Source organism: Caretta caretta, chromosome 5 (genome assembly GCF_965140235.1).
Source record: "Caretta caretta isolate rCarCar2 chromosome 5, rCarCar1.hap1, whole genome shotgun sequence".
NCBI classification, from domain to species: Eukaryota; Metazoa; Chordata; order Testudines; family Cheloniidae; genus Caretta; species Caretta caretta.
In genome coordinates this window covers 97,122,143-97,137,407 of record NC_134210.1, presented here as the reverse complement: position 1 = coordinate 97,137,407, position 15,265 = coordinate 97,122,143, and the positions used below count along the sequence as shown (strand labels likewise).

Genomic DNA, 15,265 nt, shown 5'->3' with positions numbered 1-15,265 from the left:
AGCAGGCTTGCTCCCATTCCATGTTCCTCTTTTGTCAATGAGGTAGAAATCTCCCTGAAGCTCTGCGTGTGAAGAGCCATCTCCACACCATCCCTAACATAGTAGTGATCGATCTATCGGGGATCCATTTATCGCGTCTCATCTAGACGCAATAAATCGATCCCCGAATCAACGCCTGTACTCCACCTCGGCAGGAGGAGTAAGCGGAGTCGACGGGGGAGCCACTGCGGTCGATTCGCCACCATGAGGATGGCCAGGTAAGTCGAACTAAGATACTTCGACTTCAGCTACGTGAATAGCATAGCTGAAGTTGCGTATCTTAGTTTGAAACACAGACACACACCCCATGTAGCCCAGACCCTAGACAGCAAAGACAGCACATCATGATTACCTTGCTAATGTTGTTATCCTACCTGTGTCAGCAGAAGTGAGTCTGTATTCTTTTCCAATGGCAATCACATCTCTAGATGTTACCCAAATGGCATGCCTAGCCCCATATATGCTGTGAAAGTAATTTTTTACCATTCTTGGAGGTGCCAGAATTGGTTACTGTCAGACGCAGCAGAAGTAGAGTTCGTAATGTGTACAAATGAAGGGGTGTGATTTGAAAAGAGTGGGGAAGGAGATTAAACCCTCTTTTATGACGGGAGTGATCAGCAACTTTTGTTAATTCTGTAATGTTTTCCTAAATTATTATTTAGTGTCTGAAAATGATGGCCCTGTCTCAGTCCTTGCAGCGGCCAGCCAAACCCACTTGATCAAGGGCTTCGAAGTATAGGCACTGCAGACAGCCAAATATCAGCTGTCTGGAAGGTTTCCACATGGAAGTCTTTAGTAACACCACTGACTTGATTTGGATGGGAATATTTTCCAAGGAAGTATGTACTTGTGTTTAAAGTAAGTGTGTGTGTGTGTGTGTGTGTGTGTGTGTGTGTGTAAAAACAGGTGCCTAGCCTCTTAGTCCTACTTTTCCTCTTCCATACAAAAGAGTTTAAACATTGATTAAGTGTAATGATGGTGATGGACAATTAACATAAGCACCATCAACCTTAGTGGTAATCTCTTCTCATGTTCATTTTAAAAATAGGTGTTAAAGGTAGGAAAGATAGTGTGTGAGGGGAGGGGGGTTGTTCTGTAAATATTTCAAAACAGCTATTTTTTAAAGTGTGAATATTCAGGCTCTGGTCCCTCAGGAAACTCAGTGTGTAAGTAGGGTAAAGAAACCACTTTGGGCTCAACCAGAGGCCTGCCTGACCAGGGATGTCCTTGAACAGACTCCTGCCATCACCAAATCTTGCTACTCACCATCCCACTCAGCTGTGTCAGGAGTGGGTGAACATAAATCAGAAGCTAGGAATTGTAGAAAATTGATAAGGGAAGCAAAGGGACACAAGGAGAACTCTGTAGTCAGCAGATTTAAAGGACAATAAGAAGGCAGTATATTAGGAACAAAGGAATCCTGACAATAATATTGGTCCATTACTAGATGGAAATGGTAGAATTATTATTAAATGTTTCTGTTCTATATCTGGGAAAAAACTAATGATGTAGTCCCATTATATGATGCTGATAATACTCTTTCCATTCCATTATTATCTCAGGAGCATGTTAGCCAACATCTACTTAAGTCTGACATTTTAAAATCAGCAGGTATAACATGTATCTCATACTCATAGATATTAAGGTCAGAATGGACCATTATGATCATCTAGTCTGTCCTCCTGCACAATGCAGGCCACAGAGTCTCACCCACCCACTCCTGCAAGGTGCAGAGAATCCTCCAGCAAGAGACCCGTGCCCCATGCTACAGAGGAAGGCAAAACAAAAAACAAAAAACAAACAAACAGGGCCTCTTCCAATCTGCCCTGGAGGAAAATTCCTTCCAGACCCCAAATATGGTGATCAGCTGAACCCTGAGCATGTGAGCAAGAGTCACCAGCCAGATACCCAGGAAAGAATTCTCTGTAGTAACTCAGATCCCACCCATTTAACATCCCATCACAGGCCATTGAGCCTATTTACCATGAATAGTTAAAGATCAATTAATTGCCAAAATCATGTTATCCCATCATACCATCTCCTCCATAAACTTATTGAGTTTAATCTTGAAGCCCGGTAGGTATCTGGGTGAGGTCTTTTAAATGCTGGTCCATTAATGTTGATTTCAATAAGTCTTGAAGCATTGGGGGAAATTTCAAAAGACTAGAAAAAAGCCAGTGTTGTGTCAATATTTTAAAAGGGTAAATGGGATGACCTGGGTAATTATAGGCCTATCAGTCTGACATCAAAACAGAGTAAGATAATGGAGCAGCTGATACTGAACTCAATTAATAAAGTATTAAAGGAGGGTAATATAATGAATGCCAATCAAGATGGGTTTATAGAAAGTAGATCCTGTCAAACTATCTTGATATCCGTTTTTGATGAGATTATAAATTTGGTTGATAAAGATAATAGTGTTGATATAATATACTTAGATTTCTCTAAGGCATTTGACTTGGTACCACACAACATTTTGATTAAAAAACTAAAATGATATAAAATTAAACATTGCACTCGTTAAATGGATTAAAAGCTGGTTAACTGATAAGTTCTCAAAATGTAATTGTAAAAGGGGACTCATTGTCAAGCATGAGTGTTTCTACTGGAGTCCCAATGGGATCTGTTTCTGGACCTCTGCTATTTAACATTTTTATCAGTGACCTTGAAGAAATCATAATATCATCACTGACACAAAACTTGGAGGAGTGGTTAACAATAAAGTGAACAGGTCACTGATACTGAATGATCTGGATCGCTTGGTGAACTGGGCACAAGCAAACAATATGTGTTTTAGTATGCCTACATGTCAATGTGTATATCTGGAGCAAAGAATGTAGGCCATACTTCCACAATGGGGACCTCAGTGATTCTGAAAAAGATTTGGGTGTGATGGTGGATAATCAGCTGAGCATGTGCTCCCAGTGCAACAGCATAGCCCCAAGATCTAATGCAATCCTTGGATGCATAAACAGGGTAATCTCAAGTAGGAGAAAAAAGGTTATTTTACCTGTATTTGACACTGCTAGAACCTGTGTCCAGTTCTCGTGCCCACAATTCAAGAAGGATGTTGATAGATTAAAGAGGATTCAGAAAAGAGCCACTAGAATGATTAAAGGATTAGAAAACATGCCTTTTAGTCATAGACTCAAGGAGCTCAATCTGTCTGGTTTAACAAAGAGAAGGACTTGATTACAGTGTATAGGTACCTACACGGGGAACAAATATTTAATAATGGTCTAGCAGAGGAAAGTATAACACAATCCGCTAGCTGGAAGTTGAAGCTAGATAAATTCAGATTGGAAATTATGCATTTTTTTTAATCAGTGAAGGTAATTAGCCATTGGAACAATGAACCAAGGGTTGTGGTGGATTTTCCATCACTGACAATCTTTAAATCAAGATTCAATGTTTTTCTAAAAGATATGCTCTAGGAATTATTATGTGGAAGTTCTGTGGGCTGTGTTACACAGGAAGTGTAACATCACAATGACAAGATTATCACAATGGTCCCTTCTGGCCTTGGAATGCATGAATCTGTTATACACTCTGAAGTCTTTTTTTGGTTTGTTTTATTCTGAAAATGTTAGTTGCCCAATTACTTAGACGAGCTGTGTTTTAGCTGTCTTAGAATGCACGTTTCCATTCTACATGCACTTGCATTTGGGGCTAAAGGGAAAGGAGATTGTAAGAATAACAGTTCATTGCACACTCATTATGCCTCGCAGGATTTTCCGTTGAAGAGCTTTCTTCAGTTGACCATTTCAGCCAACATTAGATATTGCCATATTTGGAAGGTGTGATCTTTAAGTCTAGATCGGTTTTATACTTTGAACTGTCATTTGTTTAACAAGATTTTGTGGGGGGGGGAATGATAGATGCAATCCTTTGAGTTCTGGTTTGGCATTGATTGGAGGCTGGTTTCATAAACTTTCTGCAAAGTGTAGCTTGAAAGACTTGTCTTACACCATGCCTTGTCACATTAGAGATTAAAACAGCATTTTATGTTTTTCTGATGATTTGTCTGTAGTACTGTCTGTGGTAGCAGTCTAAATTGATTTATCGATGAAATGTTGTGATTTAAAAGTACTCGCTCCCATACCCTTATCCTTCCACTATCTCCACCTAAGAAATCTACCAAAGATATAGATTTATAGCAGCTGTAACAGATGGTCACTAATGTTTGCAGTCCCTTCTAATTAATCAACAACCAATTGCAAGCTCCTGTTTTGATTAAAACTAAAAAAAAGTTCACAGCTGATTAACAGGTCAGTGAGTGAAACCTTCAGTGTATGCCATGAAGCTGCTTATTACTAAGCCCTTTTAAGTACTAGATATTTTATGTTCTTTATTAAAAAAAAAATCAAAAGTAACTTTCTACCTTTCAGGAACAGGTATGTGAAATAATTGACATGCCTGAGACAACAGGATCAAGTTCATACTCACAGGACTATCACTGTAAAATATCAAAAGTGAAAGCTTGCAGGGCGGGGGAGAAAATCTGTCACACATTTCATTGCCCCTGTATCTTGTATGCATCTGGGTTCAATTACTGATTCACCTAAAATTAGGAAAGATAATGTTTTTAAGCCTTCTTCTGAGATATTGAACTTAATTATTAGGTATGACAGGAAATTGAATTTCTCACAGAAAGAGAATTGTTTACTGTGAACAGTCTGCTTCATGATGGTTTTTCCACTTTAAAACTGCTAGTGTTAGAGATACGAGGAGCCCACAGTCACAACTGCTCTATGGGCTTCATTGTCCCTGGTCCTGTGTGGGTTGCAGAGGGAGTGAAGCAAGGAGCTATCCCCTCTTCTGCTTTGCACCCTGCTCAAGGGCCCAGGATGACTTTAACCCCTGGGGTTGGAGAAGTACAGGGATTTTTCCCTCCTTGCACAAACTACCCCAAGAATGGAGGGAAGAGCTGGCCAGCTGCACAGGAGGAACATACTGCACCATCTGAGAGAGAATGAAGCAACATCCACATTCCCCCTGTGCACAGAGAAACAAGGAATGGATTGTACCAGGATCTAAAAGCCACAGTCTGGCCCTGTGTAAATCGCAAACACCCAGTGAGTCAGCCACCTTCAGAATGTGTCTGTAGTTGCGGTTGCGAGGCATTTGAATTATCAGAGATAACACACTTCTGGCTCCTTCCACCTTCTAACATTTGTTTGCAGGTTCATGGTAGAGGACTGGATTGAATTAAAGCAGGTGACCACAGGGCAGTCTGTTAGGCAGTTGCACTCCCTGGAGTTTTACAATGTCTGGGCTACCCAGTTCTTGATGAAGCAATGCATGCTGGGATCTGTAGTATCCATTGGCCATGTCTGCAATGAAGATCTAAACAGCTGCACTATGCTCTATTTTGTGCAAATGAGGTATAGCCCTTATTGCCAGAATAGCCTTTGGTGAGGAAACTTTGGGTGCTCCTGAGCAACAGGAATGATGAAGCAGTAGCCTTTAGTTGATGACTGCAATGACTAATGATGCCATTCTGTTAGCAAAACAGCAATGTGCTATGTTGTGATTGTAACCATTTTGTTTACATCTGACAGTGAGCCACCTATATGGATTTGGACTGATGGATGCTGAAGCTATAGTGATGGAAGCAGAAAAATGGACAACAGTCCCTCAACAGCATGTGTGTGTGGAGAACACGGATCACCAAGCCAAGTAATACATGTTGTATTCAGTGGTTCATATATTTACATGTAAAGCAGTTGATACAATGTACCTTTCTTTGTGCTCTCTTTGATTTGCCCATATGAAAGCTATCCTGCCCTTGATAAATCATAGAACTGTAGGGCTGGAAGGGACATCGAGAGGTCATCTAGTCAAGCCCCGCAGCCTGAGGGAAGTTTGTTTTCGCACTGTATGTGCCCAGCCTGTTCTGTGGCTACACAGAGAAGATCAGTCTTCAGACGCACTTCCAAAACACCAAATTCACTAAAAATGAATGATGTACTTAAATGATAGATGTACTTAATGGACCACATCCTCGGCTGCTGAAAATTGTCACGCTTCCGGGAAGCGATGTCCTTTATACCAGATGAGGATCTGATCCCCTGCGTGTTAATGATATTCACTTTCTAATACATAGTAGTCAATATTATTTAAGCAACAACCATGGAGCCAGGCATTTCTGTGAATTAATAAGCTGTGGTCCAGTGACATTCTCTGATGCCATCAGCAAACCTCAGCTGGTCACTAAGATTATGCTAACTAAGATGCCTGGTAACCAAGATAATGCTAAAATTTTATTTTTTTAAACTAAAAAATAGTAGTCTGACATTGACCAATAAATGCCATACAAGGATGATTTGGTCCATTCTCCAGAGAGCAAGCCTGAAACAACTTTGTTGTTGGTATATCTTTATGTTACAGAACAATACGGCCAGACAGCCAGGTCCACTCAGTATACAAAGCCACTGGCTGTTCAGATAATTCCAACCACCATGTGATCTACTTGGAGCATGTGGTTGTGCGCATCACTATCACCCATCCTCGGCGTGGAGACTTGGCAATTTTCCTAACCTCTCCTTCTGGAACAAAGTCGCAGCTATTGGCTAACAGGTACAGTAACCCTATGCAACTTTGCACTCCAGTGAGGGCTCAGAGCTGGGGTGAGATTGTAGCTTACAAAGAGAGGAATTAAATAATTGTTGTACGTGGGTTAACGGTCATAGGCATCTAATTACTTTGGGGAGTGGAGTAGGAGGGATGGGGGAAATGAAGCAGTAATTAGCAATGAGGACTGTAGTCATTACTGTATCAGTATAGGTCTAGACTAGAGCAAAGCTGTTACAGACTCATCTTTACAGATGGAACCCCTTCCAGCTGTGAGATCAGCACAAAAGCAAAGGAAATTTTGATAGTTTGAGTATGATCGGAGGGTAGCTGAATGGGGGAAAGTCTTCTATAGACAATTAATACATAATTGTTCATCCCTCCTTCCTTAACACTTCTTCCCAAATAATAAACATAAGATAAAGTAGCCTAATTCCTCTGTAATTGTTTTCCTCATCAATTCCCCTTCCATTTTTCCTTCTGCCGGAGTACATAGAAGTGGTCTCCTCCAGCCATGAAAGGCTCTTGACAGAATAAGAAAGAAAACATGGTTATTGTTATAAGCAGGCATTGCACTGTTGATCATAAAGGGTTGTTGACACTCGTATGAGATTTTTTAATGGGCATCTTTCAAGTGGATCCACATTCCTATCTCAGTGGTCCCACAGAGTTGTGATGGACACCTGCTGTTTGTTACTAGGCCTCTATCATGCAGCAATCCATAAGGCTCAGTCTCTCTCCCTTCCTCTTTCAGCTCTACATGAGACTGCTTAGAGAAACTGGGAGACACCTTATCCAGATCCGACAGAATGTCTCATTCTCTGAGGCAGCTCCTCCACCACCAGGATGGCCCAATGCCTAGAAGTGATGTGTATCACTATCACTTACCCTCAGCATAGAAACCCTACCAATACCTTATCCTCACCAAAGCTTTAACTACCAATCAGTGGTCCATGGAATCTCATCAGATCAAAATGGAGTGGCACCTCAGGGTCCTCCTCAAACTCCTTGCTACTCCCAGACATGCAAATAGCCACAGTGGCAAGGAATGCTTTCTTGCATCTCCAGCTGGCCAGAAAAATGTACCCTTTCTTCTCATGCAAGGATAATCAACACTTTTGCCTTGGTGATTCACCACATTAGTCTACTGTAATTCTATGTAGGGTTGAATGCAGCTATCACACAAAGGCTGAATTTAGTGCGGCATGTCGCCTTAGCAACAACAACCAAAACTAGCACATCACACCTGTGCTTTGTGAACTCCATCGGGACTTCATTCATTTCAGAAAAAAATGTGAAGTCCCAATCATTATCTGCAAATGCTTTAACAAATTGAAACCTGGCTACTTCAGTGACGGCCTCAGAAGTTCTGGTCTCCCAAGACAGCTGAGCTCCACTGGGACAACACAGCTATAAAGAACCAGGGGTCAACTATTTGACTTGGGCAAGAGAGCATTCGTAGCAGGAGAACAGATGCTGTGGAGCTCCTTGGTAGAAGAGACAGATTGACTCCAAACATGGTTTTATTCAGATTGAAGTATAAGACCCACCTTCTCACTAAAATCTTTCCCCAGGAGTGATGCCCATAAATACTTTCAAAAAATCCTTCAAGCATATAAATTCACACATGGAACGGAGAGGGAAATCACCATTTGTTCTGAATTCTTTAGCTTCTTCATAGTATTTTCAGTGTTGAGATACCACCATTATCAGTGCCTTAGAAATAACATTGACAGGTGCATGTGCCATACAGAACCTTCTTTGTTGGCCTGTACAGAGACGGATTCTGTCCATCTAAACAGTTGCAATTTGGATTTGGTTTTCTGTTTGGAGGAGGCTCTCTTTACTCTTCTGTCCTTTTTTGTGCAGTGGTTCTTCCATGAAAGCTTCAAGATGAAAATTTTTAAAGCAGTCCAAATAAATATATCCAAATAAAATAAGTTGGTATAAACCCTTGGGTTTTACTTGAGCTCACTTTAGGATCCAGCCTTTCATGTGTTGCAGCTGACTCATTGCCAGTGAGAGATAAAGACATTCCAGTGTTCACAGCTCACCTCTTGTGATGATTGGTATGTGGAAAAGTTACAGAATTTAATGCAGTCATCCTATTTGTAACCCTTGTTCCTTAAAAGGCAGTCGTTTTCTGAGCTTGCAAGTGAAACAGAAATGATGCAAAAGAAATATATGTATAAAGCATGGAAATGTGAGGCTGTGTCCCATCCAGCACTGTTATCAGAATGCTACCCTCAAAACAAAGATTGAAAGGCCTTTTATGTTCAGCCTTTTTCCAGAAACAAATTATTCATGAAAGAGCAAATATTATTACACAGAGACACACCAAAAATCCTTTTCTCATGCAGGCTTCTGAAATATATTAGCTTGCCAGTCAGAGTCAGTTAACATCAGTTCACAGCTCTAGGATTCTAATAACAAATAATATTTTTATTTTGGGGAAGCCAGGACTGGCAAATGAACTACAGCCCCTAACAATCCTTTCCTTCCAGTAGAGTTCAAAAGTTGGTGGATACAGTGTTTTCAGATTATTGGAAGGCTTCTTTATTTTCTTTTAGTCCGCAAAGAATAAACCCTACAATTTAGGGACACTGCATATTAGTGATTCGAGTGTGTATTTTTAAATGTCATTTTGTCATTTGTCATACAAGAAAGAGTTGTTTTTGTTTTTATTTAACATCTTTAGTTAGGGCAAAAAGAAGCAATGCTTCTTTTTTCCTACTATAGTCATAGGTATGCCAGAATAAATCCATGCATGTGCACAGGTAATACAAGGATGCCTCGGCAGCAAATCATTTGGGTTTTTTCTACAGACAGAGGCTGCCATACATTGCTGCTACCTGACTGAGATACTTTTCTCAGACTTACAAGACCTTTACATGCACACGAACATGAGTAATAGCAGCAATACCAGCTGTTTTACTGAACCCAGGAAAAATCTCATTGCTTCACCATTACTCATCTGGTTTTAATTTGAAACAGTTTACTGGTGAAATAACTTAGAAGTGCAGATGTACATTTTACACCTTATCCACCAGATCTAGAAGAAGAGTCACTGCATAGTTTCTGTTGTGTCAATGAATAGGTCCCCCAGACAATATCTGTTGTTCCCCGCCCCACACCCAATATTTTGTTATTTGGCATCCCCCAAAATGACGTCAGGAAGAAAACTTGTTAGGCAGAGGAGCTATGGATTCCTTCACAGGCATTTGGTGGATTACATTGTCACTGGCTTCAGCTTCTTGTGCATTCATCAAAAACTGCATTACAGAGAACATCTGCTTTGCTGTTTGGAAAGTGCTAAACATGATTAAATTGGATGTACTGCAAAAGAGGAAAATACAGGCTCAGAGAGTGCAGGCTGGGGTGAGGCTGAGGCTCAACTAGTCATAATAACTACATTTGGACCAAAGCGGGACAGAATCCCCTTTTCAGAACATTTGCCCATTGGATTTGGCAACACACAGGGAATAGTTTTGAGAGACCGAGGCTTGTCCCAATACACACTCAAATCAAGAGGCCACAGAGGACCTTCTAGATGGAAAGAACACGGAAAGGGACTAGTATGCTGTGGGCTTACTTGTCTCCCAGCAAAGTCACTGCTTGCTTTAAATTGCATCCTTTACATTTAAAACAGCTGCTGCCCGTTAGAACTACATAGCTGAATGCCTTTTAAACATATGGTGGCAAAATTCCAGTCCTTTATCTTCATCTGCTTACTTCTCAATGACATTAATAATACCTCTTCCCAACAACGAGAGGACGTGCTTTCCATTGCTATCTTTTCCTCTAATGAAATCTTTGATATCAGTAAATTTTGTTAGTAAAATCCTCTTCCAAAACCTCTCCGTCTCTGACTAAATATGGGGTCCTGTAATCTGGTGTCACTTGCGATATCATTTAATAAAAATTCTTGGCGATGAGAAATGGAAGAGGAAGCCCTTTCTTTATATAGGGCTATTTAGATTTCTGGACTGTACCAGCTGTCATTAACATATTAAAATCTACTATGGAAATACTTCATAAAGTGTTGCATTTTAGAGGTAAATTAAAAAGAAGAGGAGAGGACAACACCACTTTTGATGTTGAGCCACAGCACCCCGAACCCCTCTCCACTAACAACTAGAGTGACCCTACAGTAATACCATCAAATACATGAAAAACAAAAGAATACAATCACCTAGCCCATGTGGATGAACCAGCATCTGGAATAATTATTTCCCATCCCCAGGCTGCTATTTTGCACTTCCTCCTTTAGCTTTGCCCCAGCCCTTCTCTTGCTGAATAGACATTGTGCCATTCCTTCTTCTCGAAACAGTTGTCTCCCATCCCCAATTTCTTCAAAGTCCTGCACTTGCTGCTTTGCTGTGTCTGTCAGCACTGGCCTTGCTTCCCCCTTCCCTCCCCCCCCTCAAAACAAGACTTTGAGTGGCTTCTCTTGCTGCAGCTGACAGGAGAAAAAGACTTGTGCAATGCATTAGAATTGTTTCCAGCAGGCAGACAACAGATGGAAAATAAATAGGTTCATGAGCACTGGGAATGTTAGTGATGCTAGAGTCAGAAAAATAGCATCAGAAAATAAATATATTTAAAATAGTGGGGGAAAGATTTTCTTTTGATCTTTCTCCCTGACATTGGAGGGCCAAATTCAGTTATTTGTGAGGAAGCAAGTGAGCCCCTGCAAATGTCACCATCCTCCCTTTTATTCTAAGCCCAGTCTTGGGAGATGCCCAAAGATGAGCTTGTAAGAAGGATGAAGTTCAATGTATCCAACCTCTGTAAAAATGCAGGCCCTTTAGATCAGGCCTGAGATTACTGCTGGATTAGTACAGGGAACCTTTGTGTTCCTCACAGTACTAGTCTACTGGTAGCTATCTATCAGCTTTTAACACTCAATACTTCACTTAATTTTTGTTTCAAATTAATTTTAGTTGAAGCTGGATTCATCCTGAAAAGTGGAACAGGTGGAAGGAAATATAAGATGACAAATGAATGGGGTCAAATTTATGATCTATCTGAATGCCCCAGTAAATGGTGTTTCCAATAAATTAGGAAGGAAGAAGGGAGATGAATTACACTTTGTCAGATCAGGGGATAGCTCTGAAGAATTTTGCTTCCTCCACACAGGTTTGTCTCAGCTGCCTAAGATGAATGGTCAGTTTTGTAGCCTTGGGATCACTGGGGCCAGTTAGTTCCTGGTATAATACCATTGACTTCAGTGGCGATTCACCAGGGATGAATTTGACCTACTTGATGTACTGCCTTGTGCCTGTCTCCCCCACCAGCTTTCCTATCCCCACTTGTGCCCGAAAGAAGTCTGTATTGTGGTGCTGTGTTCATTCATGGACCTGCACCAGGGGCTGCTGAAGATTTTCAGCTAATTAGATAGAAAAGTGTGTTTTTTAAACAAACAACCATGAGCACAAATAATACCCTGGTGCAGCAGATGGAACCTCAAGTCCTGACACATCTGGTCCAATGAAGATGGACCATTACATGCTGGTACCTGTAGAATCTGCGGGCAAGTTCTCTATATCAAAGATGAGGGTGACTGTAGTCAGGCCTCTTTCCTTCAATGTAGTTATATCTTTCCTGTTGTGCATGCAACCATCCTGTGAGCAGAGCTGGCATGCTCACATTTCAGATCAAACTGTGCTTGAGTTCCATGTTGCCTCATAAATTCGCTTTAATGAGTAAATGTAAGAGGTGAACGTCTGGAGGTAAGATCTATGGAAAACAATGCCTTTACAGAGGGAAGATATAATCGTCTACTTTCTCATGGAAAATCCCTTTAACTTAACAGCTATAGGTGAGAAGGCTTTCAGAGTGCCTATCAGCTCCCAGACCATTTCTTAGGAGGATTTGTTTTCTTCATACTGTAACGCCAATGGGTGGTAGGAACTGGTTGACTGCTTTGATTCAGCCAGTTTCAGCTGTCTGGTGTTCCTCAAAAGTTATTTCTCCCAGCTGACAGGCAGTTGCTGGAGCCTCTGTGGAGAGTAGCTGTTCAAAAGAGTTTACCCAAACATTTGCAGGTGCAAAGCTCAAGAAGGCACTCTGCGATGTTCAAAATACTAGTTCAGCTTAAGTCTTGTCCCCCATTAGCCCAGCGTGCAGGGACCACTTATATGTCAAGTTGCTAATTTAGGAGGGCTGGAGCACATCATAAACAAAGAGCTCTGCAGTAGAGGACAAATCGTCCCCAGCCTCCAACTGCCCTCATCCCCACTGATCAATCATTTGGGAGTGTGTATATTTCCTGATTCTTGAAACTGAATTCAGTACATAGTGTACGGTTGTCTATCACATGCAGCTGGAACTTCAAGGATTAAAAAGGACCAGAGTAATACAAATCTATATTTATAAATTTACCTTTTTTGTTTGTCTTGTCATGATGTCTGAATGTGGTGGTACTCACCAAAGTCTAGCCCCCAGATCCATCTTATGTTATAGACAGGAGAGGGTTTCAGTTTGCAAACTCAAATTAACTATGGCTTGCTGTTTTTCTCTTTGGGTTGTTAGGTTTCATTGTTTTTATTGTTGCTTTTGTTTTTTGCATTTATCAGTTGTGAGCCATTTACTAAAAATCTAAACTATTTTCGTCCTTGTAGATCTTGTAGATGTAACAGTAAGGGGCTAATTTTATGTTCCCAGTTGTGGAATGTGATTGAAAGTGGATACCCACCTGCCTCTATTTCTAAAATTTAATTACAGATGACTATTTCTGTTTCTAATTATGCTGTTAAATGGAGAGGGGATATAATTGTTAGTGGTGAGGATGATAAAAAGAGAGACCTGCACATTTAAACAAGATGATCTCGTTTTCAGGAAATAATTATTTGAGTATACTTTCTACTTATATATGTGTGTGTGTGTGAATATATATTCACATACACACCTACACATATGTGTATTATATAATTTCTCAAAGAGACCCATTTTTTTCAACTTTAAAGTAATTTCGTACTGGACATGTTCTTTTTCAGCACATAGATGTTCCATCTCTTAGTACAGGAAGTCAGGACTGCCATATCCAGCCTATCTTGGCCATATTGGTATCACCAAGGTTCACATGGGTACTTAGGCAACTGGTCCCACTTTAGATTAAAATTACATTAATAAATAGTTTATAAAGGGTTCATGAATGATTAGTTAATGTTAGACGTATGTTACAGGCACGAGTAGAGGTGTTATAGTGGTTATAAGCACGTCTATAATTGTTGTGCATGGCTATAAGCCACCCATTGAACTATTGGACTCCGCAATAATCCATAACAGTTGATTAGCCATTCATTGAAACACCTATTAATCATTTACTAATTCTTTGTAAACTATTAATAAATATACCCTTAGTATGAAGTATGACCTAGTAAATGAATCCACTGACACATGAAAAGTATGAGCTGGGTTTTAGTGACTCAGTCATGTTCCTATTATGCCTCTGGCATTTAGGCCAGTGATGAAGCTCCTCCATTCCGGTCTGTTTGTGGCAAGTCTTTCAATAGTTTCCCAGGTGTGCCCCAGGTTTTTCAGCTCGGCTTCTACAGCTCTTCACCATGTTGTTTCGAGCACCCAAAAGTGACTGTGGTTTTAGATTAGAGTAAAAATCTATTCGCATTTTTAAATACCACGTTTTGGACAGAATTTAGATAAGCAAACAATATGAAGACCAACATCTGAGGTGACTGAAAATGTAATTGCCACTGATCTGAGGACAAGGTTGAAAAGTAGATTATACCCTCCTCTAAAACACAAATACTGTGGAAAATCTTGTACTAGTCCTTGGTAAAAATAGGCAGTAAATATCAGTTACATGTCTCTGTGAAATGTATGTGACTTAAATCCCAATAAATATTGAATTTTTTAAATAATGACATGGTATTTATATAATGCAATGTAAATTAGTTGCCATAACAGTAGAGAGGACTGTTGCTGACCTGACTGACTGACACTCTGTTTAAAAATAATATACTGTGGTATATGAGTTGTTTACTGAGTTACTGTAAAAAATCAGCACAATATTGCATGGCAACTGTATTAAGTCTGTTAAAAGCAAACTTTTGCAATCTTTTAAATTGAACCTACCCAATATGTGTGTGTGGAATGATACCTGGATAGGTAATCTGGATCACTGCAGTACATGGTGTATGCTATACTAGCAAACATTTGTTTGCAAAATCTGCTGTACTCAAATAACTAAATTGATAATCACACAGAATGGGCCAAATACTCTGCTAGTACAAATTCTGTGACATCAGTGGAATTGCACTAAGAAAAAATCCGACCCAGTCAAGAATGAGAATGTAGTTTTATTTTGAAGTATATATTCTTCATTGAATGTTATCAGATATTCAGACACGAATTAGAATGACAGAAGGATAAAAGTTACACAAACGAGTCCTGCAAGCTCTCTGTGCACATGGTTTCTTTTAAACTCCAAGGAAGTTAGGGAAATGGAGGCCTTACAGGATTAGGACCTATCTCTGTGGAATGAGTGAGGTTCTCAAGAGGAAAGATAGCCTTTTTGTGTGTGCCTGGAATATCTTTTAACAGTACTTTGCACAAAGTAACAGCGCTAGAATTGTATGCAGCTTTCACAGTTTTTGCACACTGTATGCACAACTTTTTGAAAAAAAGACGC

At 40.2% G+C, this 15,265-nt stretch overlaps 1 protein-coding gene across 3 annotated transcripts in view; it reads left to right on the top strand.

Annotated features, from left to right (window-relative positions):
• LOC125637150 (proprotein convertase subtilisin/kexin type 5) overlaps nt 1-15,265 on the top strand; it is a 305,277-nt gene that overhangs the window by 196,568 nt on the left and 93,444 nt on the right. For all 3 annotated transcript variants that reach the window (XM_075128725.1, XM_075128726.1, XM_075128727.1), the window contains exons 11-12: nt 5,601-5,718; nt 6,430-6,618. In XM_075128725.1, the coding sequence (XP_074984826.1) occupies nt 5,601-5,718; nt 6,430-6,618 (307 nt within the window). The remainder of the gene's footprint in view (nt 1-5,600; nt 5,719-6,429; nt 6,619-15,265) is intronic.